This window comes from Branchiostoma lanceolatum, chromosome 14 (assembly GCF_035083965.1).
Source record: "Branchiostoma lanceolatum isolate klBraLanc5 chromosome 14, klBraLanc5.hap2, whole genome shotgun sequence".
Taxonomy (NCBI): Eukaryota; Metazoa; Chordata; class Leptocardii; order Amphioxiformes; family Branchiostomatidae; genus Branchiostoma; species Branchiostoma lanceolatum.
The window spans coordinates 5,587,575-5,613,931 of NC_089735.1; the positions used below are offsets into that span (position 1 = coordinate 5,587,575).

The 26,357-nt window shown below is 41.3% G+C and overlaps 2 protein-coding genes across 7 annotated transcripts in view; both read right to left on the bottom strand.

Annotated features, from left to right (window-relative positions):
* The window catches only part of LOC136448843 (disks large homolog 5-like), a 49,664-nt gene extending 26,840 nt beyond the window's left edge, over window positions 1-22,824 (bottom strand). For 3 of the 6 annotated variants that reach the window (XM_066448497.1, XM_066448498.1, XM_066448496.1), the window contains exons 1-2: window positions 22,183-22,822; window positions 4,202-4,273 (exon numbers count right to left, since the gene is read on the bottom strand). In XM_066448497.1, coding sequence (XP_066304594.1) covers window positions 4,202-4,273; window positions 22,183-22,477 — 367 coding nt within the window. In that variant the 5' untranslated portion in view covers window positions 22,478-22,822. Of the gene's footprint in view, window positions 1-4,201; window positions 4,274-4,806; window positions 5,103-10,863; window positions 10,958-22,182 lie in introns of those variants that run through there. The other 3 variants (XM_066448501.1, XM_066448499.1, XM_066448502.1) reach the window with 3 other exon arrangements.
* Window positions 1-26,357, bottom strand: part of LOC136448945 (peptidyl-prolyl cis-trans isomerase-like) — a 306,630-nt gene that overhangs the window by 34,661 nt on the left and 245,612 nt on the right. The gene's annotated exons all lie outside the window — the stretch shown is intronic.

Below are 26,357 nucleotides of genomic sequence, written 5' to 3' on the forward strand. Positions count from 1 at the left end.
TGTACTGTACTGTACAGGCTAGAACCCATCTATGTTAGAATATGGTCTACTGGACGCCAATTCTTTTCTGAAGGCACCATCCTGGTGAGTAATCATGGCCATGCCACTACACTACATCAAGTGGCAAAAATTCCCCATTGATTTATGGGTGTTGAGGAGACCCTGATGTGTGGCAGTGCCCATTATCCAGCAAGCTCCCAGACAAAATCAATAATTCTACAGCACAATATACATTTGTACTGTAGGTAGAGTCTGGTAAAGGCAATAGGTATGGTGGATGGCTACACTACAATATCGGTTTACTCAATTCCCCTTCATGTATTCCAAATTACTCCAGATTTTTTGTCAAGGCAACCTGCTTACAATCTACACTTTCAATTCATTATTGTTTTCATGTCTTACTGGGTTTTAATACTAAGTTTTCGAAACAACTTCTTACAAAGTTGCGAAATATGAAATTACCAGCATCAACTACTTGTAATTGAAACGCTTGTGTGATACCATATTTACCCAGGAGTCCCCATGTTTACATTACCCTGTACTGCCAGGACAGATAATGACGCCCAATTTATACTGGCCATCTATTTATCAAGCGCTGATTTTCCCCATGGGTAATACAGGATCTAATTTAAATCCACCCCATCAGTCACTTATAGTCTCATCAATGAGTTGATTGACAACTTAATGTGTAGAAAAGGTGGTTGTCAACCAGAAATTAGCTTGGCATGTTAAAGGTCAAAATGGTTAGCAGCACCTCCATGTTTGCTTTTCATTACTGTTTATCCTGCAATTTGTTTCAAAACTGTTCATTACATTTATAATCAAACTTCTCCAACACACATCTTCAGGAGAGTTGAGCAATATATAGACTCTACAAACAGGAAAAAATTCATCTTCTAGTTATCAAATTCTACAACCATTTCATACTATGTATACCGGAAACATTTGTGGACCACTGAAGCTACATTTCATAACATTATGATTTCACTCATGGAGCTTTACAGGCTTTTGGATGGAATCATTCCAAATCACACTTTCCATTGGTCCTAACAAAATTTGATCACGTCTCTAGCATTCTACACTAAATATTCATACAAACGATGTGTAGTGGAATTTTACATTAAGAGTCTCAGACCCTACCTTTCACATGACGTGCATATATTGCAGCCTGTTTCATTATAGCGCTAAACCCAACTGACAGTGTGGACTGGAGACACTGAGCACACACAATAGGTGCTGGCGATCACACAGACAGCCCTGGATATTCATAGCAGCCTTCTTATCGTCAGGATCTATTCATATCACAGCCTACAGGGCCAGCAGCTGATGGCTCTAGGTTACCATCATTATTTATCAGGCGTGCCAACAGCCCTCTGCACTTAGATAGGGATTACACCGCCTTTCCTACCAGACTATCTCTCCTGAATCTGCCACTGCAGTTGCATTCATTTTCTTCTAACTGCGTTTGCAACCTTCCATGTCCAAGTAATTTCATGGAAGGAAAATGAAAGTGTTACTTTCAATTGATAGCATGATCATAATCACTTTTCAGCAGACAAGTTGCAAGCCATTTGTCTATAGGCCTGATTTCAATAGATCTCAAAGGCAAAAGCACCATTATGGATGATTGTTCTTACACAATGAAAACAGAAGATAGTGGATGACTATTAGTATTACACCTATGGGTGCACAGTGTTGATATTGATCACACAGAAATGTGCTATGAAACTATTTCTTCAAAACTAGCAAAGAACGGCATAAAGCGAAAAAGTGATTCCCTTCAACATGTCCACAAACATGATAAAAGTATGAGATTATTCTAATACAATGGTATTCCAAACCAAGGTAAGACAGTGTAATATTTTCCTTGTTAAAGTACCTCATTTTTCTGTTTTCTTTTGGAAAATTAAAAATGGGTGTGTCAATATGAGTTCCATTTATCATTTCAACATGATGCAAGCATGTGTGTGGTTTGTGTGTGTGTTAATGTGTGTGTGTGTTAATGTGTGCGTGTGTTTATGTGTGTGTGTTAATGTGTATGTGTTTGTATGTGTGTGTTTATGTGTGTGTGTGTGTGTTGATGTGTGTGTGTGTCAATGTGTGTGTGTGTGTTTATGTGTGTGTGTGTGTGTGTTAATGTGTGTGTGTTTATATGCGTGTGTGTGTGTGTTTATACATTGTAGATAACACTCTATTTTCATTTACCAGTATTCTTCAAGCATAGGCAATCTATCATCAAGCTGTGCATATTGCCTGAGGCTACAGCATGATGTACATATATGAATGAATAAACTATGATAGTATGAGTTGAAACTTGTAATAAGACTTGTTAGTAAATCAGGATACAATACATGTCCTGGTTGCCGTCCAACAATATTGTAGCAAAGAGTAAATGAACATGTTTCTACAGATGCCTGGAACAGCATATACAACTGAACCATAGCATAGTTTGACAACAGAACATTACAACCAGTGCTAGAGAATGGGTGTGGTACAACTTACGTGCTATGGCTGACAGCGTCCACTGATCAAAAATCGGTTCAGATCACCACCAAATCAAGAGACTGATAGTAATACTCTAATGTTGTGTCGGGAATAACAATAGATTTGTAACGAGCCATGCTCAAGCTGCCTGGGGGCAAATTACCCTTTCTGTGACGGGATGCAGAAACACGATTTTCAAACCTGTGGGATGTTTTCGTCTCCCCAGGATATTTGTAACAGAAATATAGATATCACGTGCTGCAACAACGTTACACTTCAGTGATAATGTAAGAGGAAAAACTCCCTTTATCGGGTCACCATTAATGTAATGTCACAATAGCTTTACACCCATCTACTGGAGGCAGTAAAGCTACATCAGACAAGGTTCCACTGTACATTAATCAGACAGAATAGCTAATCAAAACTGACTCGGTCACAATGAATCCCACATTTGTACAACACCAATACTGGAGTCCAATCCAATAGGGGTGTCGTCAGACAGAAACCAATTTTCCTCTCACAATCCCTGGGATTTGCCCCAATACGAGGTGGTCAACCAGTTCATAAAAATTTCATCACAGACCGGCCAGGGGCACCACAACAAATCCGGCTGTTACAACCTTCCAAATTACTTTGCGTCTTAAATCAGTTAATGTCTGCGATGTCTTTGAGATTACGAGTCTTGCGCGGACGCTGAGGAAGACGGAATGTTCTTGAACACCAACCTTAATGGGCTAGGTCCTCAAGCAGAAAACGAGGAGATCAATGACCTTGATGAAGATCTATTTCCATGGAAAAACCACCCTTAACACGGGTCAGTGATTTCATACCAACCATATCCACCACACTCTCCTGCTACCAAGGTCAGACTGTCCCTCAAAGTCAATGTTCGCAGCATCAGTGTTTGCACAGTGATTAACACAAGGTCGCAGACTAATCAATAGCCTGTACACTTTTTTTAACAAATCTTTTTAAATCATCTCCGATAACATCTAGGATTTTGTTGCTGGGACGTAACATGAATCTTTGACATAAGAAAGTAGACAAAATGAAATATTTTCAGCAAGTCCTGATATTTTAGCAGAACGCTTTATGATGAATGAATATCCCCATTCATAATGATAAAGGTTATTGCAAATTCATACCCGTAGGCTCATATGTTATTATCAAATGGACAACAATTATTGATAGTGTACAAGCCTAGATTAAAACATAAAGCATACATATGCAACCAACAATTAAGATTAAACTATGCTGCTAGTTTATAATATGTTCTATATCTATATTACTAATGCTGGTTCTGACTTCATTTTTGAAAGCAGTAGAAAATAAAAAGCTCCTCGTTTTCAATAATGGGTGGGTTGGATGAATATCTTAGAATTTGCTTAAAAATCATCAACAAAATGTCCTGAGAAAATCTGCAGCAAACACTAACACTGACGGAATTCAAATTTTCAGCTCTAGAAAATAGTAGATTTTCTAAATTCCCTCTAGGCATTCCACAAAATTCCCTGTATGACTTTGCCAGCAATAAATCCCAACCTTTCCGCAAGGACTTAAAGTCATCAACTGCAGCTCTTATTCCATCCCAGCAGTGATTTTATTGTTGAGAATTATGTGCAACACGCTTCCTCCTTTCACAGCAGCATAAAACTGGATACAGCGTGAAACGACATGCGCGATAGTAAGCACGTTAGAAAAGAAAACTGTGTCCTACCCAGTTGTTTTGACGAATCCTCTGCCTCGGAGTCAGTCTCAGTGCAGGTCGACACATTGGACTGAGAGGAACCTGGAAGAGGAAGTACATTGTGTTGAATATTGATTGCTTCACTCACTATCACATCACCTCATAAAAATCTACACATGAATTTCTTTACAAAAATGCCATTTTTTACAAGTATAAAGGCATTCAACATTTGACTAAACCGTCTCGACACATAGTTATAGAACGCACTGCTCAACACTTAAGAAACAGAAATATACATTTGTAAAATCACCAAAACTGCACAGGACAAAAAAAATAATCTTGGGATGAACATCATACACATAAACATGAACATGAACATCACATTGACAGATTAAATGCCAGCCCGAAGCGTCCGCCCGCACTGCCAAGGACATTTCCCCTACTGTTAACCCTCTCCGCGAGAGGCTATAACGGCCGTGGCCATCATACTAGATCACTTTAACGCACGGCAGCCACTTCCAGCTGAGCAACACGCCATGCCTCAAATCTAAATACCATCACGGCTAACCCGTTCTGAACTTGGTAACAATCAATCTCCATGCCGAGACAACAGATCCTTCTAGCTTAGAACAAACCTGTCAGAAAGCACCCGGCCATCCTCAATCCTCAGTCAACAACACAACCGCCAATCACGTGGTGCTCTTTATCCCGAGCACAAGTCCCTTAAAAGCATCTCTCTATCTCTCACATCCCGTGTTGTTTCTCAACTGCCCCATTCCAACCTTGCCCGGTGTCCAATCGACTAGAATCGCATTATGCTGGCACATCAGCACTCCTGGGTGATAGATTTCCCATCCCTCACAGTGATGAAGTCACACTCGTGGTGCAACACCTGCCAGTAGCCACCCGTCCCACACATTATAATGTGCCGTATGCAGACGTCAACGTGCAACTTACACCAAAACAAACCCAGGGAGAGAGACGCCTACGTCATCGCTTCAACGGCGAATTCAATAGATTTTGCAGCATTCTGCCTCCACGATCGATATATTCAAAATACTCTGCATCAGATCAAGGACAAATTGAATATATCACCGTTGCCCTTTACTCCCGAAGCCATCTATCAGGAAAAAGCAGCAATAAGTCACAGGGTGTGTGATTTATGCATCAAATAAAGCGAGATTTGATATTCTACACGGAATGAAAACGAATGTTTGACAATAACCACAGCAGTTTTTCAAAATCTGTTCACTGACACGGCTCTTCGTCCCGAGGGGAAAAATGTCGGAAAAATCACAAAATCAGAAACTGTAATGTTCCGTCCCATCATCCATCATCATGAGCAACAGGCATGCATAATAGGGTAGGTGTAACGGAACGATACAAGGCTAATTATGTAAAAAGAACTACTCATGAAGCAAAACTGTGAACCCTTCTATCTTCAAAAACAATTTTCTTTCACATAAGTTGTTGCAAAACACAACATTTTCAATACCACCTGCCGTATATTTGATGCCCTCTTCTCTGCCCACCAAATGGTGAGTTAGGTGCAGGATTTGCTCTAAATCCCACCTCAGTCCCAAGACTCATTTGCATACCAAATCGTGCCGCGAGGGAGTTCTGAATGTTCTCTCCCTGCTAACAGTACAATTGGCAGCAAAATTGGCAAGTGGCAGAATAAATGAACATGAAGTCATTCAAATACTTCTTGATTTTTTCTTTCTTTTGAAGGCTAGGGACTGTTTCTGAGCTCCAAATTTATACTTCAAATAGTCATTTTCTTTATCTGAAGGAAACAGCTTGATTTCCAATCTTTTCATCTATGATGACAATGTGCTTTTGACTTCAACAGTAGTCTTTCATGTCACTGCCAATTGATATCAAACCTGTAGGATCATGTGACCCAAAAAGTTTGTTGATGCCTTCAAAGCAAAATTCGACAAGTACATGGTCAAATACAATCATAGAGCAGTGGACCATCCACACAACCCCATTGTGACAATCAGTTGATGAAGGAGCAGTCTAAACTGGATGAACTTCCTACCTGACCGTCAACTCTATTCTACCCTACTCATGACCATATGTAGGCTTTTTAACAAAGGAAAGATCAATTGACTCAAAACAAGATAACATAGGGTAGATAGTACTAATGTCATATCTAAATGTAGACCATTCACAACAAAAGTCAGCACAAAAATACAATGCAATGTTTCTTCTACGTAGGCTGTATAAAGTTGGTAGACTAATCTAAAGGCAGAAAGATATTGATATTGTTATAGCCAAGCTATAAAACAAAATGTCAGATTTAAATTTTTCAAGCACTCAATTTCCTCATCAATATGCCCCGACTGTTGTAATCTTAGTGTAGACTTCTTAGGGAATAGCTGTAGAGTCTGACTACCAGCCATGAGTCTCTATCATTCCAGTGAGACTACAAACGTCAACCCGGAGCTTGCAGAAAAAAATCTCGGAAGGATTATAAGGCTTCAACGTGTAAGCAAGCATTGCCATCTTTCATTATTCTAAGTGCCGCTGCTTAAACCCATCCTGCGTGGGACGACAAGGAGTGTTCAACCATGCACCTGCTACCAGCTGATAAGGCTACAGAGCTGACCTAATCAATTAAACCTGGCTTTTACGGAATATCACGCACTGGAACATAACTCAGGTGGGACCAAGGTGAGAGACAAGGACGTAGCTGAAGTGCAGTCGCACTGTAGGAAATGCAAATGTACCTGACAGGGCTGTCTCCAGCTGTCTCCAGCTCTGAATACTTTTCTGTCCCACTCATTATTTGGGAGTCTGTGTTGTTCATTTTTATGGTTAAATCTGTCATTTTTAAGTTTACGAAAATACATTTTCATCAGTTACATGTCATGAAGTTCAGATTTATGGGATAGATGAGGTAAAAATGTTTTCCCATCCCAACAAGCCAACTTCCATCAAGGGACAGATCTAGACGGACAGGTCCTGGAGATAACCCTGGTGCCTGTTCAGTAGATGATTTCATTCAATATGCAGCACCACATTGTATATTATTAGTATATTAGACAAATCAAGAAGAAAACAGAGTTGCAAAATGTAACTCCACACAAGTAACATTCACACTGTGGCGTTTGTAGTATATGCACATGGTTTGTGTACTGGGGATACGTGTTACCATGTTGTCACGTTGTAACCACAACACGGAATACTGTAGCTGACCCTGGGCCATCGCTATCTCTACCCACTACATTCCCAAACACACATGTTATGTCTCACTCCCTGCAAGTCAAACATTAAACACTTCCCCAACTTTTACTTTCACAGAAAGGCTGGTAGAAAAAGTTAGCACTGCAGATTAGGGTTATCTTCAAGTACAGAAGGTATTATATAGATCTGTCATGTAAACTCACATGGCAACATAGAGAAAATGACAGTAAATTACATTGTCAAGTACAATGTAGCATCTTATATTTTACCTTTCCGGTTTTCATTGTGACCTCTTAACTTTGAACTTAAAACCACTGCGGAAATCTTCATTCCTGTCTACCCGTTGTCTTGGTTTCCGAATGGCTGTCCATAAAGGCGCTGGTGTTTCCATCATGTGACTATAGCACTACTATTGTTTCAAACGTGAATTTAAAACCATTGTGAACACTCTGTTCTCTCACTACCGCAAAAAATCCTAACAAACTTAAAGCAATTCACAGTATCCTTAAGCTGCTGCTCCGTTCGGAGGCCTTCCCTTCCAGTCCTTTTTGGCGACACTACTGTCGACTACCGTAGTCCGTCCTCAGTAAGAGGACCTTCTTGTGGGCCAAGTTGTGGCGTGGCGGCCTGATGGTACTATTCTTTTTTTTAGGTATACAACCAACACTGTAAATATTTAGCAATATTTTTTAAAGGTGTTTGCCTATGTGTATGTGTTTGCCAATGTGGTCCATCGAGCCTGAAATAAACAATTAACATTTATAAAGAAGTATCGGCCTGCAACAGACAGCTGTTTTGTTTGGGCCACCTAATGTCAGAATTATTTCCACCCAGGTTGAAATACGTGAGTTCCCTGCTGGTAAATGCCCGTCAATGGTGACAGATGTTTTGGAGATACAGGCCCTGCCACAGTAGTTCAAATGACTCCCCTTAAATCTGTCACTTTCAAATGTCAGAAGTGGAAAGTTCGTTACCATGCAGTCATTTACTGCGACAAAACGGCACAAAGTAATCTTTTTCCATCAAGTTATAACTGTAACTATTTTGTAAGGAGATTAATTGGCTCTAAAATGGATGTACGCTTTACATTATGACTCTAAAAGCTTTTATGCATTTCACCATAAAAATATGGTGTTAAAATCAATTATTTTTCAGGAACTTCATATTCCCATCTATTTTCATAAGATATTTTAGAAATTCTTGATATAAAATACAAAACTGTGATCAGTATATATCAAGGTCAAGTAGCTAGATATCATGAATAGCATATAATTAATAGAAATTCATTGGTAAGGGTAAAAGCAAATATAAGTTCCACTGTGGTTGGAATATCTACTTGTACACCTTGGTAAGAGGAGCTTAATTTTGGTGTGTGAACAGTACAAAGTTACATCTCAGTAAAAAGTTCCTCATTCTTTTTTCTCTGAGCCTCCCTTCTCAGCCCCCTGTGACTCATTGTATGAGAGACATAACATTTCCTGCACATATCAGATAAAATACACTCATGTTTTAAACACCTTTTGCATTTCCATCCTTATGTCATACCTGTTAGTGGTACCTTAAGTCAACATAAATTGTGTACATTCACCTGTGTTGATAATATAACATTCTGCGACTCAAGACACAAGAAACATGCCAAGTTGCATGTGACGACTATTACCCACAAGACCGCAGAAAATTGCGCAAGCGAGGAATATGGATACATGATTAAGCATGGGGTTTGCTGTCTAAGTAAACATTCCATGTCTAAAAGCACCAGCCTTCCCACTTTCATTTGCTGAAAGCTTCCTAAAGCACCTTATTGTCTCGTCTATCCCTTAGCAGTCACCCACGGCCTTAGTGCAAACTGTTGAGCCGCAGTCCAAATGACATTGCCAAACTTTGACCTGCCCCACGCAAGGCCACAGCCACAAATACAGGCCTGTCTGACGGAACAATGACTTATTATTTCCCACGGCGTCTGACGCGCTCCCCACCAAGGAACTGAGACTTAACGTCCCTGCCGGATGGCGAGAGCGATAACTTGGAAAACAGGACACCATAAGTCAAAGCGAAAGTATCACCTCGTGTTACTGATGGTACACAACCCTTAACACTGTCATTAGTAATAAAAGTGAAAGAAAGCAATACTTCACAATTTCCCTGTTTCCTGTTACCATCGGGCTCATGCCAAAAGCCGCAATCGAAGGATATTGACGCTAGGACATTTACCATCTTTCTACCATTCTCATTTGTTGCAGCAACAGAAATACAGTAGTCAGGGCAACAGTGAAAGGTCTAAACGTCTTTCTGTTGCCAGGTTTACAATTCTGGCGGCCAACCCCTGCATGGTCTGTCACTCTGTGTTGGTAGATAAACAAAGGCACGGAATGAACTCGGCTTATCCCAGTTGTTTACCTATATAATGCCATAACTCACCCAAGCTAAACAGTGCAGTCAAACGGAAACAATGAACAGAACCTTTCTTCCATGCTTTATCTTCGTGGATAATTAACAATGTCCCTTACATCTAGAGCATGTTGCACAACAGACAAATAGGGACTTTCAGTCATGAGCCAGACCATGTTTAAGAGGTGTCAGCCTGCTTTTATGTGCACGAACCCCAGGCTATGGTAGAAAATGGCCTTTGTCTGTGGGGCAACGTACAACAAAGGGCAAGTTGGCTGGTTTTTGAGATGAGAAGAATAGCTGGATCTAGGATCACAATACAGGCTAATTAATACCTCGGGGATCGAGCCCTGACCGTGGCAGTACAGGTTCAAAGGTCCAATGTAACAAAAATATGACTTTGTTCACACCTGAGTTAAAACTACAGGGGAAGACTGGCATCATCCAGGTACATTCAATTATCAAAAGAAAAGGTAACATTACTTGGGACAAATGGTTTCTTAAATTAAGTGGAGATATTTCAGAATGCAATTCAGTAGCAAGGAATATCTTTACAGGGAGGGGTTCCTAGCCCTTCCCCTTAAACATGCTCGAGGCACCTCCTCGAACTGGGAACCCCCTATTTTACGTCCCCTCTGAAAGACGGGTACAGCCCCAACCAAGACGTCCTGACCCAGGATTGAACGGAGTCTCCCACTTAGCAACTAATTGATAATTGGAACCAGGAGCTCAACAGGGACATCCCTGCTGTACAATTGATTACAAATTTTGAGCTTGATACATGTATCTACTGATAGATATAAACATAACGATTCTATTACCTGATCACATAATAATCTGAATATCAAAACACAAACTGCACTCAGGATCCCTGTAAGTTATCAATTTTCAGTCTTAATGGGTTATGTAAAGATGACTTATCTCCTTTGTTAATATAAACACAATGTCATGTATGAATATTGGTAATCATTCTTTTTCCAGCCTGGGGCTCAGCCAACTTTACAGTGACTGACTGCTGAAAGGGTATCAAGCCACTCATGCTGTAAATATCACAGAGACTAATGTATGCTGAAAGCCAAAGGCCTTGTTAACAAAATGCCACTCAAACTCACCTTGAAATCACCTGTATTTCATTGTCATTTGCTCAACATGCCCAAGCAATGTTTGTGCCTCAGACTGTTTTCGTTGACACACAGCCAAGTAAATGTTGAGCCCCCTGAATGTCAGTTGACAACAGGAACTGGATCATGACATGACATCACCAAACTGACATCAACCTAAGGCGGGAAATCTGACCATTCAATTAGTGGCAGGGCACTGAAACCGAATCTATCTATGGCAAACTACAGGTATTGTTAACTGAAGAGCTGGATACTCTTAAAAGTTAAACAGAAATGTAATGGGGAAAAAATTTGAATAATGTTGAAGAAAAAATGAACTTGTATACAATTAGCAATAAGTTTCAAAACAATGAACTCTGTCATTTTGAAGTGAAAAAGAGTCCTACATTTATTATGCTGACCTTTGACCTTTAATTGCAGACACAGACCAAAACTCATGTTTATGTCAAAGACAACCTGTTTTTGTAAGTCGATAAATGATGGTAAATGAAACCAAGCATTGGCAATACGTATGGTTCAAAGGATTAGTCAACACCGAGCCTCCATAAGTTTGACAGAAGAAGTCAACTACAGACTTTGGGTTCGGAGCACACTGACTTCCCGCCATCTTGAATTTCCCTGGGAACAATGGATCGTGCTTGGCGACAATGACAAATCACAATAGCGTGAAACGACGTGGAACCTAAAACGCGTTCCTTCCATTCGAGCCCTCTTACCCAGAAGGGCGGGTGGGAACTAAAGTACAACCCTGGGATTGTTCTATTAATCTGCTGTTGTCTTGCTCACTTTGAACAAGGCAGACTGCAGTAAACCTAGCCCACCATTCAGCCTCAGTCATACAACAGTCTGAACACTCTTTCAACAACCCTGTATCACTCAGAGTCACCTTTGCACTGCAAACTTCACAGCTTTCTCTTCCTTGACACAATGCAAGCCGGAGGCCTTTACTGTATTCTATATTTTACAACCATGTTGTTTCTCCACAGGGCAAATCTCCTTTTATCCTTTTATCCTTTTCTCCAATTATCCGCAAGGCTTTACCTAGACTTTACTTACACCTTCTTTTCTTAAAAAAATACTCTGCACCACAATTCACAGTTACCTTACAGGGCTAGACAAATTTCTAAAAATTCTTTTGCCTTATAGGGCAAGTACATAAAAATAATCTACTGGCACAAACCAACATATCAAATTCAAATGACATTTCTTTGCAGCAAGGAAATCTTTTTATTTTTCATTTTAAGAAAATCTCTCAATGGTACCATGCCGGGACAGCTCTTGACTTGCATTTAAATTTTTACTAACCAATACGTGGAAGGCCAGGGCCAGCAAGCTATAAGGGTGTTTAACAAGCTTCTAGCTGGTCAGTCAGGCAAGCTGCTGGGAGCAAAGTCAGGTTGGTGGACCAATGTCAAATCTAGCCTGAACTCAATCAAGCTCCTGTAACGGTTTGTCGTCCTGTAACCGCATAGCCGCGCGGGGAGGGGATAGAAATCCCCGGACAGCTGGAGTTTGCGTTATACAGACTATGTCAAATCCCATGGAAAACCTCACCCATGGAAAAATCGCACTGGTTCATCAAGCAAGTAAGGTATGATATACACTTGCCCGATGAACATTTTTACTTGCCCCGGGCAATTGGGCCAATGGGCTTGTCCAATCCTGCCTCATTTACTGATCATGATATATTTCGACCCAAGATTTCACATTTGAACATTCTCTAACCTGTTGTACATTGAAGTAACAGTTTGGATACCAATTCTCTATTGGCTATAGGGTTAGGCAGTAGGGAGAAACATGGCCGCAGTCAATTGCAATTACGTAACTGAATGTACTCTGAAATACAAAAGCACAGTATGCCTCTCTGTCTTCCCAAGAGTTGTTTTTGCCAATCCCAAAGTCTTTCTTACCGTAGGTAACCTTTAGTGTAAACATCCTGAGACAGTGGTCCTTTGCACTCCAGCAAAACAACAAACAGCACTTGTACAGGTGCTGATGGGAGGCCTGCTACCTAAACCAGGTAAACTACCTGAACTCCAGGTAAATAAAGGGGGGACGCCATGGGAGAACTTGATCGTCACAGATTGATGAAGGTGCTGACCGGATATCTGTCTGCTTAAAAAGATTTCCATCTGAAAGACTGGAGACTTTATTTGAGCAAGATCTAGTGTCAAGGGCATGTAAGGAAAGAACAAATCCTTACTTTGAGTTCCCTCTTGCCAGAAGTTGAAAGTGATTTTAACTGTGCAATTCTGCAGAGTAAGTGTTCCAACTGTGCCATGCTTACGCTGTTTGCAGGATCACTGATGAAATGAAATGTCAGAGAAAGCAAATTATGTTTACCTCTCTTCAACCAATGTATGACACATGCAATTGAAAGTCAAATAATTGTCATGTCTTGACAGAAAAATGGAATTAAAGACAAAATCAGCCAACCCACTTCCAAAGGCAAGTTCCAAAATACACAAATAAGATCCCGTTCACACCAGGATTTGCGGATTGGGATTCACCAAGGCATGGGATTGATCCCGCTTCATGAATCCTGGTATGAACAGTTCAAATCTGGATCCCAAGGGGAGGGAGGGGGTAATACTGGTCTACTGAATCTACCTCAAGAGGTGGATTTGGTAAATTGAATCGGGATAAATCCACTGCCTAGGTGAATCCCGATTCGTAAATCCTGGTATAAACATGGGCTAACTTGTCTCCTATATCATGTCGTCAGATTGTCCACAACACAACAATTTCCAAAATTGGGGCATTATTGTCAAGGATTCATTCAATATGATTTTCTGACCAGTCGATTTGAACGAATATCTTGCCCTCCCTTGTATCAAATCCTCTAATACAATGTACCTTCATTATACTCTGAACAATGATACAACTACCTCATCCATTCACAAGGCCACTAACAGTATTAAACACAGACAAATTTGGAACCAAAAGGCAACCTCAACAGGGAGAAGGCTAAAATAGCACACCAAAGATTTAGAGATATCCTCATTTCCCTCTATGGACTCGGGCACATGTAAACCAACCAGCTACTGCTAAGGAACGATGACCTCTCACCTCTATATGTCCATTGCACCTGACACCATCCTGCTGAGTCACCATAATCTGAGTAACGACTCAGTATGTATACTCACTTACGTGTAGACCATTTCTTTCCATGATGTTCATCGTTCCTTCAGACCCTTGTAGTGCCTAGTGGCACATAGACTAGAGTAGCAAGTATCCTTGCTGTTTTAGTAGCAGAGTATATCTTTACAGGGAGTAGTTGCTAGCTTGCTAGCCTTTCCCCTTTAAAATACTTGAGGAACCTCCTTGAACACGGGACCCCCATTTTACATCCATTCCGAAAGACAGGAACAGTTGAGATATATAGGGACATCCCCTATTTAGATTCATCATACATCACCATTTGAGGGCAGCGATACATAGAAGAAGTGATTTTATAAGGATCGATTTAATACAGATATACCTGGATTAGAATTAGAAAGTGAAAGTTACTGTAGGAACCACAGGATAGATAAGATGCAAAAGGTCTGCATGAGATACATGCAACTTAGGCAATGAAGTAACCTAAAACTTTTCCTCACAGAAAAGCCATGGAACTAGGAAGACTGCTGAGGAACAGTTGAAGATGTTGATCTGTGTAGACATAACCATAGCCCTACCCTTACATAAACACTGCAGTAGCACAGGTTCATCCACTCACTTAACACATCCATTCAATGTGCCAGGTAAATCACCATACAGCGCAGAAGACATAGGGGAAAAGCTGACCTGTTTTCTTAGGCTGTTGGGCCTCAGAAACTGTACAACACCTGCAGAAAAACCAATCCCTGGCGCGCCCTGTTGGACTCGCCATCTGCCTAATCCGTCATCCCTGTTCCACCCCAGCTGACCTGTAGCTTACCTGGGTGTCACCTGAGACAGGTGAGATGGAGGTGTGGAGGCATGTTTTCTTGGACAGTGTGTAGAAGGTAAGGAGATCCGGAGGGTAGTTAGGGATGACAAGACACAGGTTATACAGCATGGGTCACTGCAGACACCCAACCTTCCTGTGTTAACACTCCTTTGTAACCTTACAATGTACAAATGTACATAGCATTTTACCTTTGTCACAGCAAGCAATGCCATTGTCTCATGGTGCTAGAATCTCGCAGAGGGAAACAGTTGGACTCAGTCATTGATCATAGATACACTGATGAGCATCCATCATTCTGCAATACGAGATAATCATAATGGGAGCAGACATGTAACAGTGTGCTCCCATTATCTCGCATTGCCAAATTTCAACTGGCTAGTGCTAGTGTCAGGACCACTAAAGAACAATACAAACTTAACTGTGTTATTAACTTTTTTATGTCATTCTGGAGTACAGAGCTTTACGTAAAGATGGAAGTTACTTAAATTCTTCCCAAACCATATATAGATGGTGCCATATATAGATGGTGCCATATATAGATGGTGCCAGTGGTGGCGCCCATCTCCGGTCCTAAGCCCATGGGCCACACAACTTTGTGCAATCACTACAGCAGGGAGGTAGCCCAGTGGTAGTAGTGTGTGTCTACTAAACTATAACTCCCATACTCTTTCCCAATTGCTGGGTGCTAAGCAGAGAAAGCAGAATGCGATGTTTTTTAGTCTTTGGTGGTAAAACATGGTCAGGGAGTGAACGAAAGACTTACTACCATTAGTACCATGGCAAACTCTACTCACAAGACCAGTACACCCAATGGGGGAAGGGGATAAACAAAATTTACTTATGACTGATAGCATTTCACTTACTCCATATCCTACTCTCAAATTTCATCATACTTCAGGCAAAAAAGGAACTCTCACCACAATAATACAGACTACCTATGTACAGGAAATGAAAACAACCATAAGTGGGACATGTATGTGTACTTTCTGGTAATCAGCTGGACTAACCCTTCCTCTTTCCAAGAACAGCCATTGTCACTGGAGAGGAAAAGACCTTGAATTCGACCTGATGCTGATTAAGAAACCTGTACCTGACAAGGTCCATTGAAGAAAGCCTCATTACAGCATCTTGACCAGGTGATTGATGCCCGGTGCCTGAAGGCCAGGTGTACACTCCCGCTGACCACAGCATCATAAGCCTACCATTGTTAAAATGTGAGGGCAGCCCTCATCAGGGTCATGGTAAACAAAGGGTGAGACACAGGTGCTGCGGATCAACCCTCTTGCCATCTGCCACTGTTCGATCGTTAGGCCCTCAATTAGCATCCCACTATCCTGATCATCTAAGAATCTTATCCTAACACTTATACAATTGGTATCACACTTGAAGAACTGAATCTCCAAACTTCTTCTATACATAAAATAAAGCGATAGACCCACAATCCTTTAACAAGTGTTACACATTTTGTACCTGTTATCACCTGAAAATCTATTGTTCCACATTAGAATTCTGTGTTTACTTGTGTCTCTTCTGTATTTCTTTTTTGCTATATGTACAAACTTGCAACTAAACACAACAGGATAATAAAACTTCCCAGACATTTGCAAGGAACAATGACATCACATTAATATTGTACCTCAAACAGACCATTTCATTTCTTTTAAGTGTGCACACCTCAGTTTATTTCAGGTTTCAATTAGAGACTGCACACCCTCAAGCTTAGCAATCATCTCTTCCAGGGAATAATTCTGAAGCAAAATAACTGAGTATGGGGTGGAAGGATATCCATTTAACTACCAGACCGAGTCTTGTTTCTTCAACGTCTCTAATTTTGTTGAGAGAAAAACCACTATTTTCATTTTTCCCCATGCACTATCACAGACTCCTGTCGCAGAAGAACTGAGTCATGCACCGTGAATAAGAAGCAACCTCAGACTGCAGTGCAAGGGTAATGAAGCAGCTCTAGAATTCAAGGTTGATAAAGCAGCTCCATGTTAGAATGAAACAACTCCAAATTGATAGGTCAATATGAAGTAGCCCCAAACTACAAGGTTAATGAGGCAGCTCCAGACTACAAGGTTATTGGATGGCAGCTTTATACAGAGGGATTGTACAACTGATACTATTGAGGTGTGGAGTGTAGTTTTCTATATTTTTCTTAATTCTCATGAAGTGAACTACACACATAAATACAAAGTACATTTCCATACAGGGTAAATACCCTAGCTAGACCATCACTGGTACTTCAAACTGACAGCTCTACAGCTTAGCACATTACACAGATGGTTGCCCTGTCCCATTATGATAGCACACCTACAGCTGGGGCTGTCTCATGACAGGGTTGTCAGGTCATCTGTACATCAAGTATCAGTCATCAAGATTCCCTCAAGTAAGGAGGTTTGTGGTTCCAGGTACGCATGAGCAGCGAAATGCATTGTAGGCAATACTGTAAATGCATTTAAGTTTGCGTTAGGGAGAAAATGGAGTGTTCGCGGTGGTTTTAAGTTCGCGTTTGAAACAATAGTAGCGCTACAGTCATTGGTGGGCAAATAGTTTTGTGGAGGTTTTAAGTTTGCGCTGAACAGTTCACCGCAAAAACTTTATCACATGCCCCATTTTTCGTCCGCGGTGGGGATAGCGGACGAAAAACGGGGCATATATGATAAACGGTCACGATCTTCCCCACCAACCTCTGCTTGGAGAGTACCTCCTTATTCTCTGCAATCTCTAAACGGATGTATGATTTGCGAAGCTGAGCTTGTCTAACCCGTGACGCACCCTGTGAGATGAGTGACAGTCAGAGAAACCTGGCCATCAGATGCATCATCTTTCATGAAAATCTCCCCAAACATCGACTTAGAGGTTAGGTTTACTGCAGCAGTATCTTAGCTTCAGTATCTTATCGTGAAGAGTAGGGGTGACATGGTGTTCTGGGCTGATTATGCAAGCCATAGCAAAGCCGTACTACATGTACACTACAGTCTGAGGTAACCTGCTTTTATACCTTTACTTCTTTTTAGCTTCAGCTTTAGACACATATAATATCCAGTATGTTGAACTGGAAAGTATCAGTTTACAGTGTAATAAAGTTTACAATAATGACAACAAAGTATTATACTCATTCAAATGTCAGAGTTTGAGAAAACTAAATGAAAGATGAAGCCATGAACACAATATCTCGCTTCCAACAACTTAACACAATAACAGTTGACAAAATTGAACAAGTGAAATTACATTTGAATAAATGTCGATTATGTGATACAATTGCCCCAGGCAACAACTAATACCGTTTAACGTCTTTCCCAACAATCATTTACAGCTGAGCCTACAAATCGTTATTCATTTGCTGTTATGATTAACATACAGGTGGTTAATCATGACATGATTTTCAACTTATCACATTCCGAATAACAACTGGTACCTTCGAATAACAACTGGTACCTCTGTATTGCTTGGCACATTCATTTACACGGTGATACAGATACATGTAGACCACCTCACTGAACTGTATTTAGGCCCCCTTTCCACTTGATAACGATCGCTGAGCGACCAAAATTGGATTTGCGTGACCCTTGATTTTATATCTGGAATAGGATGTGTGATATAAAAGTTTGACTTTCAGAGACAATAAAACATACAGAATGTCATCATTTCATCACCTGGTGGTGAGGATCTCATGGGTTAATAGAATGTAAAAAGATTTATTCTTTATCTCTGACATTCGTTGAGCGACCTATCCAATGCTTGGATATATATATTATAATGTCATATATAATTTTCTAACTACTGCTTCCGGGTTTCTCATAACTGGGGGGTCTCTCACCACTGTTCGTGATTTACGTGTCTCTAACCTTAACAGTTTTCTTCGCAGGCAAAGTTATACACAATATCCTGATCACACCTCACTCAGAACATCCTTCACCACTGCTTATTTCTTAGCTTCATAGTCACCTATGTACACTTACATCTATATCTGTCAGAGTCAGGTCCCAAGATGGCCCTCTAAAGAACACACCATTAACATCCACACCTGGTCTATAACCTTCTCCTTCTACTCCATTACTCAATGTCTCCAATCTCAAGTCCCTCATCACCGATGATGACCCATCCTCCATTACTGCATGAACCTTTATGGTAGTGTGTGGCCTTCCACTGTAAAGTATCTCACAAATCACAGTAAAGGGCTTACCCAAACAAATCCCTCTGCCTCCGTATAATCAATTGCTCCACGGTTATCTTGACAGGTATATACATTATACAGCAACAGCTAAAAATTCAACCTTACTGAATCTGACCTGAAGACAAGTTCAATGCATGCAAAAAAAGTGCATTTTCGCCATTCTGTAGAAGTACAATGTATTTCGCAATGAAAGATATTACATATTCCTGCATTTTCTAGTGACTTCAGAAAAAAGAAACATTAAGGCCACACCATTTTAATTTCTTGGTTAACGGAATTTTAAAAAAAAATGCTAGATTGGAAAATCAGAAAAACATAATCTCAGAGGAAAGTTTGTACTTTGGTGCACATAATTTCAGGGAGTGAACAGGGTCAGGTACAAGTTTTCACCCCAGCCTTCTGTTTTCATGATTTTTTTTGTGCTAAAATTTAAAAAAAAAATCTGTTAAGTACCAAGAAATCCAAGTGTGGCCTAATGTAATTTTGAAAGTAGACTTGTATAGAAATACATGAAATATGAGAACAGATAAGTCACGAATAAGTCACATGTTTTGCTTTCCAGGCTTACCAAGTGACTTCAGAAGAGGCTTTGACTCGAAGCTGTTTGAGGAATGATCTGTGTTGAGATATTGCTTCCCATGCAATTCATGGAGGACACCAAACAGTACAGAGACGAACTGCCAAATGACTGCCGTCACAGTTTACCATACAGTACATTCCATCTTTATATGCAAGAGATGAAAGTAGATTGCACAGACATTTTATAACTTATATATAATAAATCTATTGTTCAATCATAAAGTACATATTTCACCCATATTGTGGCATCAATTTGTTTTGTTATTGAGATTAACCAGGTGTGGAAAGGAAAGACAACAGGTGATAATAACCGTTTCATATTGTCACCTTATCAATCAATCAATCAATCAATCATATATCTGTCTGTCTTTCATCATGTAAACAATCCCTAACTGTATCAAGAGGTAAAACTGATATTTACGTTATCAATGTAGATTAAAATTCTTTTCTTGTGGAAAATTAAATCTAGTGAAATCTTTATTGTGGTACTAAGAAGTTTCTGTAGGACAGGATGATATGTGCATATAAATTACGAGTGTGTAATACTTTTGAAAAATCTAATATATAGATTTCTAGTGTTTTATACTGATGACATATGCAATATATCCTTTCAAAATGACAAATTGTAACAATATTTACAAAATTACTTGTTTTTTGTTCACCCTTCCTGTTAATACAATATCAAAAGAAAATTGTACAACTACAAGTTGTAGTAGTGATTAGAAGAGAAAATACATGTATGTGTCATGTTTCTCCCTTGCTTTTGCAACCATAAACCAGACTTTGTACCATGAGGATCAAGACAGATTAAGAACCAACGCATATGTGACTCTGACATTTCCAGTGCTAGCCCTGGCCAATCAAACAAGTTCTTTTGAAACTAAGGCATTTACACTAATACGTCTGGGGGACAAAGTCTACTGACATGTTGTTGAAAAAAATGTTCTGCTCTTGAAAGTTGAAGCACTAGCTATTAAATTGCGTTGGTGGAAAATAAAGGTCGCATTCAATATAAATTTACAAAACATACAAATGTACTTCTTGGAGATGGCTTCAGAACTAATCAAGAGGCTCAGTGTTGCATAACAGTTGGGGTGTTTGTCCCAAAGGTCCTGGGTTCAAATCCTCCGAGTCTGACAGGCCCCAATGTTGTAACCTTTACATGACTTTCCTCACTTCACGAGTAATGGTTTATTCATTGTTTCACATCATCACACATGTCGCGATTTCCTTGGATAGGATACTCAATCTGTAAATGGAGGTCACATATTTGAGGAGAGCCATACCTCAAGCATGTTAAAGAACCCACCACACTCATCCCGGTGTGAGTGAATCAAATAAATCTGTCCGGATATGCAGCATGTACTCTTTGACTCTAGTGTTATGCCATGAGGCAGTTTAGCAGGTATGCAACACCAATAAAAACAAAAGCCGGGTATACAATATCTTTTGAACTAAAACCAAGAGTTCATAAATCAAGAGAAAAAATACAATATATGATTGATAACATCATCTAACATATTCGGGTAGGGAGGGGGGTGCAGTACCATGGCTACCCATGTCAGCTGAGCAAATTTCTGAACACTGACACATGTACTCTTACTTTTCAATGCTTACAAGGAAAACCAAACTACAAGTACGTCTCTTAATCTAAATCAACTAAAACCTTCAAAAAGAGGTGCTCCGGTGGACACTGGCCTGGATTCTAACAAGTATCACTGTGACCTAGAATTCCTACATTATTGTTTCCTACAGAATTGGTTTGTTGTGTTGTGACGTAGGCTATAACAAGTGCAAGACAGGGGGACAAAAGAGGAATGAATTCCACGACAACCCTTGCCCGTAGACAGGTGTCGGAAGAACCCCCCCCCACACACACACACAAACGCACATACTCAGACGTACCCAAAAAGAATGATCAATGCATTTTCTCTTGACAGTCTCCGTTCCTTACTTTCAGATCCTCTCAAAAACGCAGGAAATGCCCTTCCAGAGGGTTGACCGCCCCCTCGAAAGCTTGTGCCTTTGGTTCTCGTTGCGCACCTTCAGCCCTCTCCTGTCCAAAACTCTACAAAAGAACGCCCTCCAAAGTACATTCTGGCTATGGGTATGCAAGCAGAGGTACATCACTCCAACCACCTTATCTATTCTTGAACATTAGGTCACTTCCTGGATGAAGATACCACCACTGCCCCCCTCCCCCACAAGCAGTCAATTTCGGGCTCCAGCTCCAAATAGAAAAGTCATAAGGATGTGACATCTTGTACAATATCATCCATGTCCAAAGATTTATCACCAACAACCCACGTTTTTCAAAAATGTTGATCACAAAAAAGGGTTGGACCAGTTTACCCCCCTCCCACCCGTCCTCCTTCAAGAGAAGATGAGGTGGAAGACTTTCTGACTACCTGGTTTTCTGACTACCTGGTTTTCTGACAACCGAAACAGACGTTGCAGTCGCCGACTGTCTGCAGATGTTTTGGTCTGCCGTTGTCTTAGAAGCTGCTTAGTCAGAAATTGTCACGATCTTCCACCCCAACTACATCTGCTTGGAGATCTGGATGCTGGACCGTTCAGTGTTTCTTCATCCCCCCTCCCCCTCCCACACTGCACTACAAACCTGCGGTAGGAGTCCCCTGGTTGCTCCCAAGGAACATGACGGTCAGCAGATGGGGGTACGTCTTCTCTAAGGCCACACACAGACTCTGGAAGGCACTGGAGCCCTTCTCAAGCAAGAGGTCCAAAAGTTTGTCCACTTTTCCTCCATCATCTTGGGCCGAACTCTGAATGCCCGATATGTCTGTGGGAGTCAAAACCCCCGCCCCTTGTAGAGTCTCCCACAGTCTGTCCACCTTCACACATTCTACAAACTTGGCACGGTGGAGCTGCAATAGTTCCTTGTGCTTGTCTTCCATGATTCGTTTCCAGTCTCGATCCACTCAGCCGGGAAGACGCCAAGCAAAGTCGCTGTGTTGCCGGTCGGTCGGTACAAAAGTGGCGGCCATTTTGCAACAAATGTCGCAACAGGCTCAAGTTGCAAATGCTTGCATTTCGATTGTTAGTGATTTTTGGGACGATCGGAGCGGTGTGGGAAGCCTTTACATACTTATACGAGAAGCTTACATCTTCAGCTGTTGATCGGGCGGCCTGGCGGACGACGATCTTGTTATGTTGTGAGAATATCAACTGAACTCCAAACTCCCAAACACGGCCCAGTCACAGTTGACCAAGTTCGCCATTACATTGACAACAGCTGCTCGCTGTCAATCATTCCAGGGCACGGCCTATATATGGAAATCCAGGTCAGTCGCCCACCAAATATGGGCACTGAAGCCCCGCCCGTCCATTAATCAGCGCAATCACTGATGCTGACGTAGCTTATACAGCAGGTGAGAGGGTTAAGGGTCATAGGGTAGGCGTGGTTTATGAGGTGTGCGAACCTTACCTGGGCCTGGCCGGTGTTGAACCATCCTTGGTTGAACAGTGCCAGATCGAAACCCTCTCAAAACTGAGTTTGCAGAAAGAATTTTCAAACATCTTAATAGATTATCATGCAATTAACCACGCAAAAGACGCAGTGCAAGAACGACCACAGCACATACCTGTCGGAATCTCTGACCATGAATGAAACTGCAAATATCCGATAACCTCGTCCTTGGTGATCGTCTGTACTACGAACGTCGTCTAGCGTTTGATGGAAAAACTGCAAATGGAATTTATGTATATTGCCTATCATCCAAGCAGAGGTTGGGTTTCAGCTTGTTTTTGACGTCTTTTTAGGCGTTTTTGTAGGGCTTTCTAGTTCTATTTCGAGGTTTCTTCCGGCCGCAAATGCCAATGGGCCTGTTCACACGAGTTGCGCACATTTTTGGTAAAGGTAAGGTTTGCGGGAAAGAAGTTGTGCAGCCTGGTTATCGAACAAACAAAAAAAACAACGATTTTTTCGGCCGCAAACTTTACCTAAGACAGAAAAAATGTCTTAGGTACGCAACTCAGACGGACTTGAAGTGTGAACGGGTCCTACGGGGGGGGGGGGTGGAAGCCGGAAAAAAGTCTCCGATCATCGGATGGGACCGAAACTAACCCAGCGTAACACAAATCTGCCTGACGTTGTCAAGCAGACAAAGAAGAAATCTGAGGATACTTGAAAAGCCTAGCACTACTTTTTTCTCTTGGTTGCATACGACCGATTTCAGGACTCAAAATTTTCTACAGGCCAGCTTTAAACCTTGATAACACTTGCCTTTCCGATGTAGTTAATCTTTAGAGCGCTAGATGGCATTGGTGAAGATACCAGTGCCCTTCTGTTACTAGGCGCTTCTGTTTTATTAAGGAGTACGCCCAATCACGGTGCAGGGAGGGTGCATGGTGAGAGGGCACCATACTGCCGATACCGCGGCGAAAGCCACTGACAACGTACTTATCTGATAGTATCATGAGATCAGATTGCAGCAACAGTACCACCTTCATGACACTGAGGAAAACTTGGTTTTGCTCAACACAAAACCTACCTGCGAATGCATATAAAGATGGAAAACTCCTGTAGCACCCCAAACCGCGACATACCCTCATACTAAATATCATCACAATTTATCCACCCGTCCTTGGTTTTTATTATTCTGACCACAAATGATAAGCACACACACAAACAATCCCCCATTTTCATGGAGAAAATAAAACAGGGGTGAAGGTAGATGTTACATGGCCTTCTATTGAATCAGAGGTAACGTTACACTGAATGAAAAAGGATTTTCATTTATTGTAACAAAACGCTTTCGGCCATGAACTATTTCATTCAAGAGCTATCCACCATGGTGCCGACCAGAAATCATGACCATAGCTTGTCCAGAACACCGGCTTTCACAACCGGAAGTTCTGTTGTAGTACGTAGGGAAACCGCAAGGGGACCCAAAATCTAATCATTTCTTCGATAAGACAAGACTTAACCACATACCGAATTTCATGGCAATCTATCTATCTATAGCCTCTTGAGTTATGATGCTAAACCACACACATATGAACGCTACCAAAACTTTTTAAGGCAGTAACGTTACTGATGTATTATTGCCTTCGTAGTGCTGACGGCTCAGGAAAGAAAACGCTTGAATGACCGCTGTATTGACAAAACTCACTAAAACGGTTCATTACACCCCAAGCTTCGCTGCCGATGTATGATCAATCATGTCAATTAGATCACTAGCTCTGATAATCACAGAGCGGTAATGTTATTGCTTTGCAATTAAGGGGGAAGTTCCGTGAGAGAAGGAGGGGGCGTTGATGAAATTCTGGGCCGGTCAACCGGTTCGCGAGACAGTTTTACCCAAAGTATGACCGCCTTCTCGTGCAATCTTTTGTTACTTTCCCCTCAAATCTAGTTGTCAAAAACAACTGTCGGGAGTTCATGGGACAAGGGACTCAATGAAGAAAATAGGCAAGTGTGTGATCTAATCTCCTCAGTAAAATTCGTTAAAAGGCACAAAATCAGCAGACTGCGTCATGACATGATAAGATGGGAATATAGGTCGATTCACAATGATTGGGCGGTCCCTCTGGTAGACTGTGGCGACTTATACAGGGCTTCTATTTCTTCCAGTATTATAATACATAACTTACAACACGGCTAATGTATAAGACTGAAAGCAATAGAAGCTCTGTAAATGTAATAGTCGCCATAGCTAGCGCTAGCCGGCTACAAACGTCCAAAGTCCTTTCCTTTCCAGTCTTGAGAGGACATTATTTCATAGCTACACTACTGAACACCTACTCAGAATGATGGATTAAACCTTCCCACCTCTTACCTCGAAAAACAAAGGAACCAGCAGATATCTTAAAAAGATTTCTACAACGGAAGTACAGATACACAATTTCACCCAGCCTAACGTACTTCTCAGAAACGTTCTTCCCGGGATGATCAACTGTACAGCCCCTGTAACTTGAAATATTCATAGGCATCGATTGTTGTAGTTCGACACACCTGCTCACTCATTTGTCCTCTCGATGTTCGCTCTATCTTCGGAAGGGCTCGGGTCAAACCAGCCGTAAGTCATCTGGTGATGCCGTGTAATTTGTTTAACTTACGTCAACACATATACATTATGGAAAGAGTTGCTAGGAATAATTTCGACCAGTTCGCGAACTTCGAACTCCATGTTTCTAGTAAGCTTTCACTTCTCAGGTCTAAGAATGATAAGCGTTGATATCGCCACTGTCTTGGGAGTCGGGGCAGTTTTGATTGTTTAGATGTCTCATGATTAGACAACACGCCCAGCTATCAGAGAATCCAGGTAATCAGAATAACGTTGAGATCTTCTATCCTAACATCTGCTTGAAGATCGATAGGTAGCCTCCACTGCAGGTTCAATGGCTGGCCTTAGTGTCATGGTTGGCCACCGTCGTGAGTAAGGTCATGTGAAGTTGGGAGTGATCGGCGAGGTTGCCTACTAGACTAGTCTATAAAAAGTCTGCGCCAGCCGACGAGAAAATTTGAACAATCAAAGTCGGGAAAGTCATATTTTGCTTGCATGTGATCAAAGGAGCGAACAAGCTAAAAACAGGCCGGGTAGATTCCACGCAACTCCCAGCCCAGTGCCTAGCTGTGGGGGGTGACGGGGGCTTCAGTCATAGCCTTACGTCATTTCCCGTCCGACCAACACTATGTCCGAAAGTTGAGCCTAAAACATGTTAGCGCCCAAGGACAAAACCTCAAAAGGAGGACGATAGAGCACACTTATTAGGCAGGGCTTCAATACATGGCAAATGCATAAATGGTCACGTGAAATAGAATGGTGGTAGAGT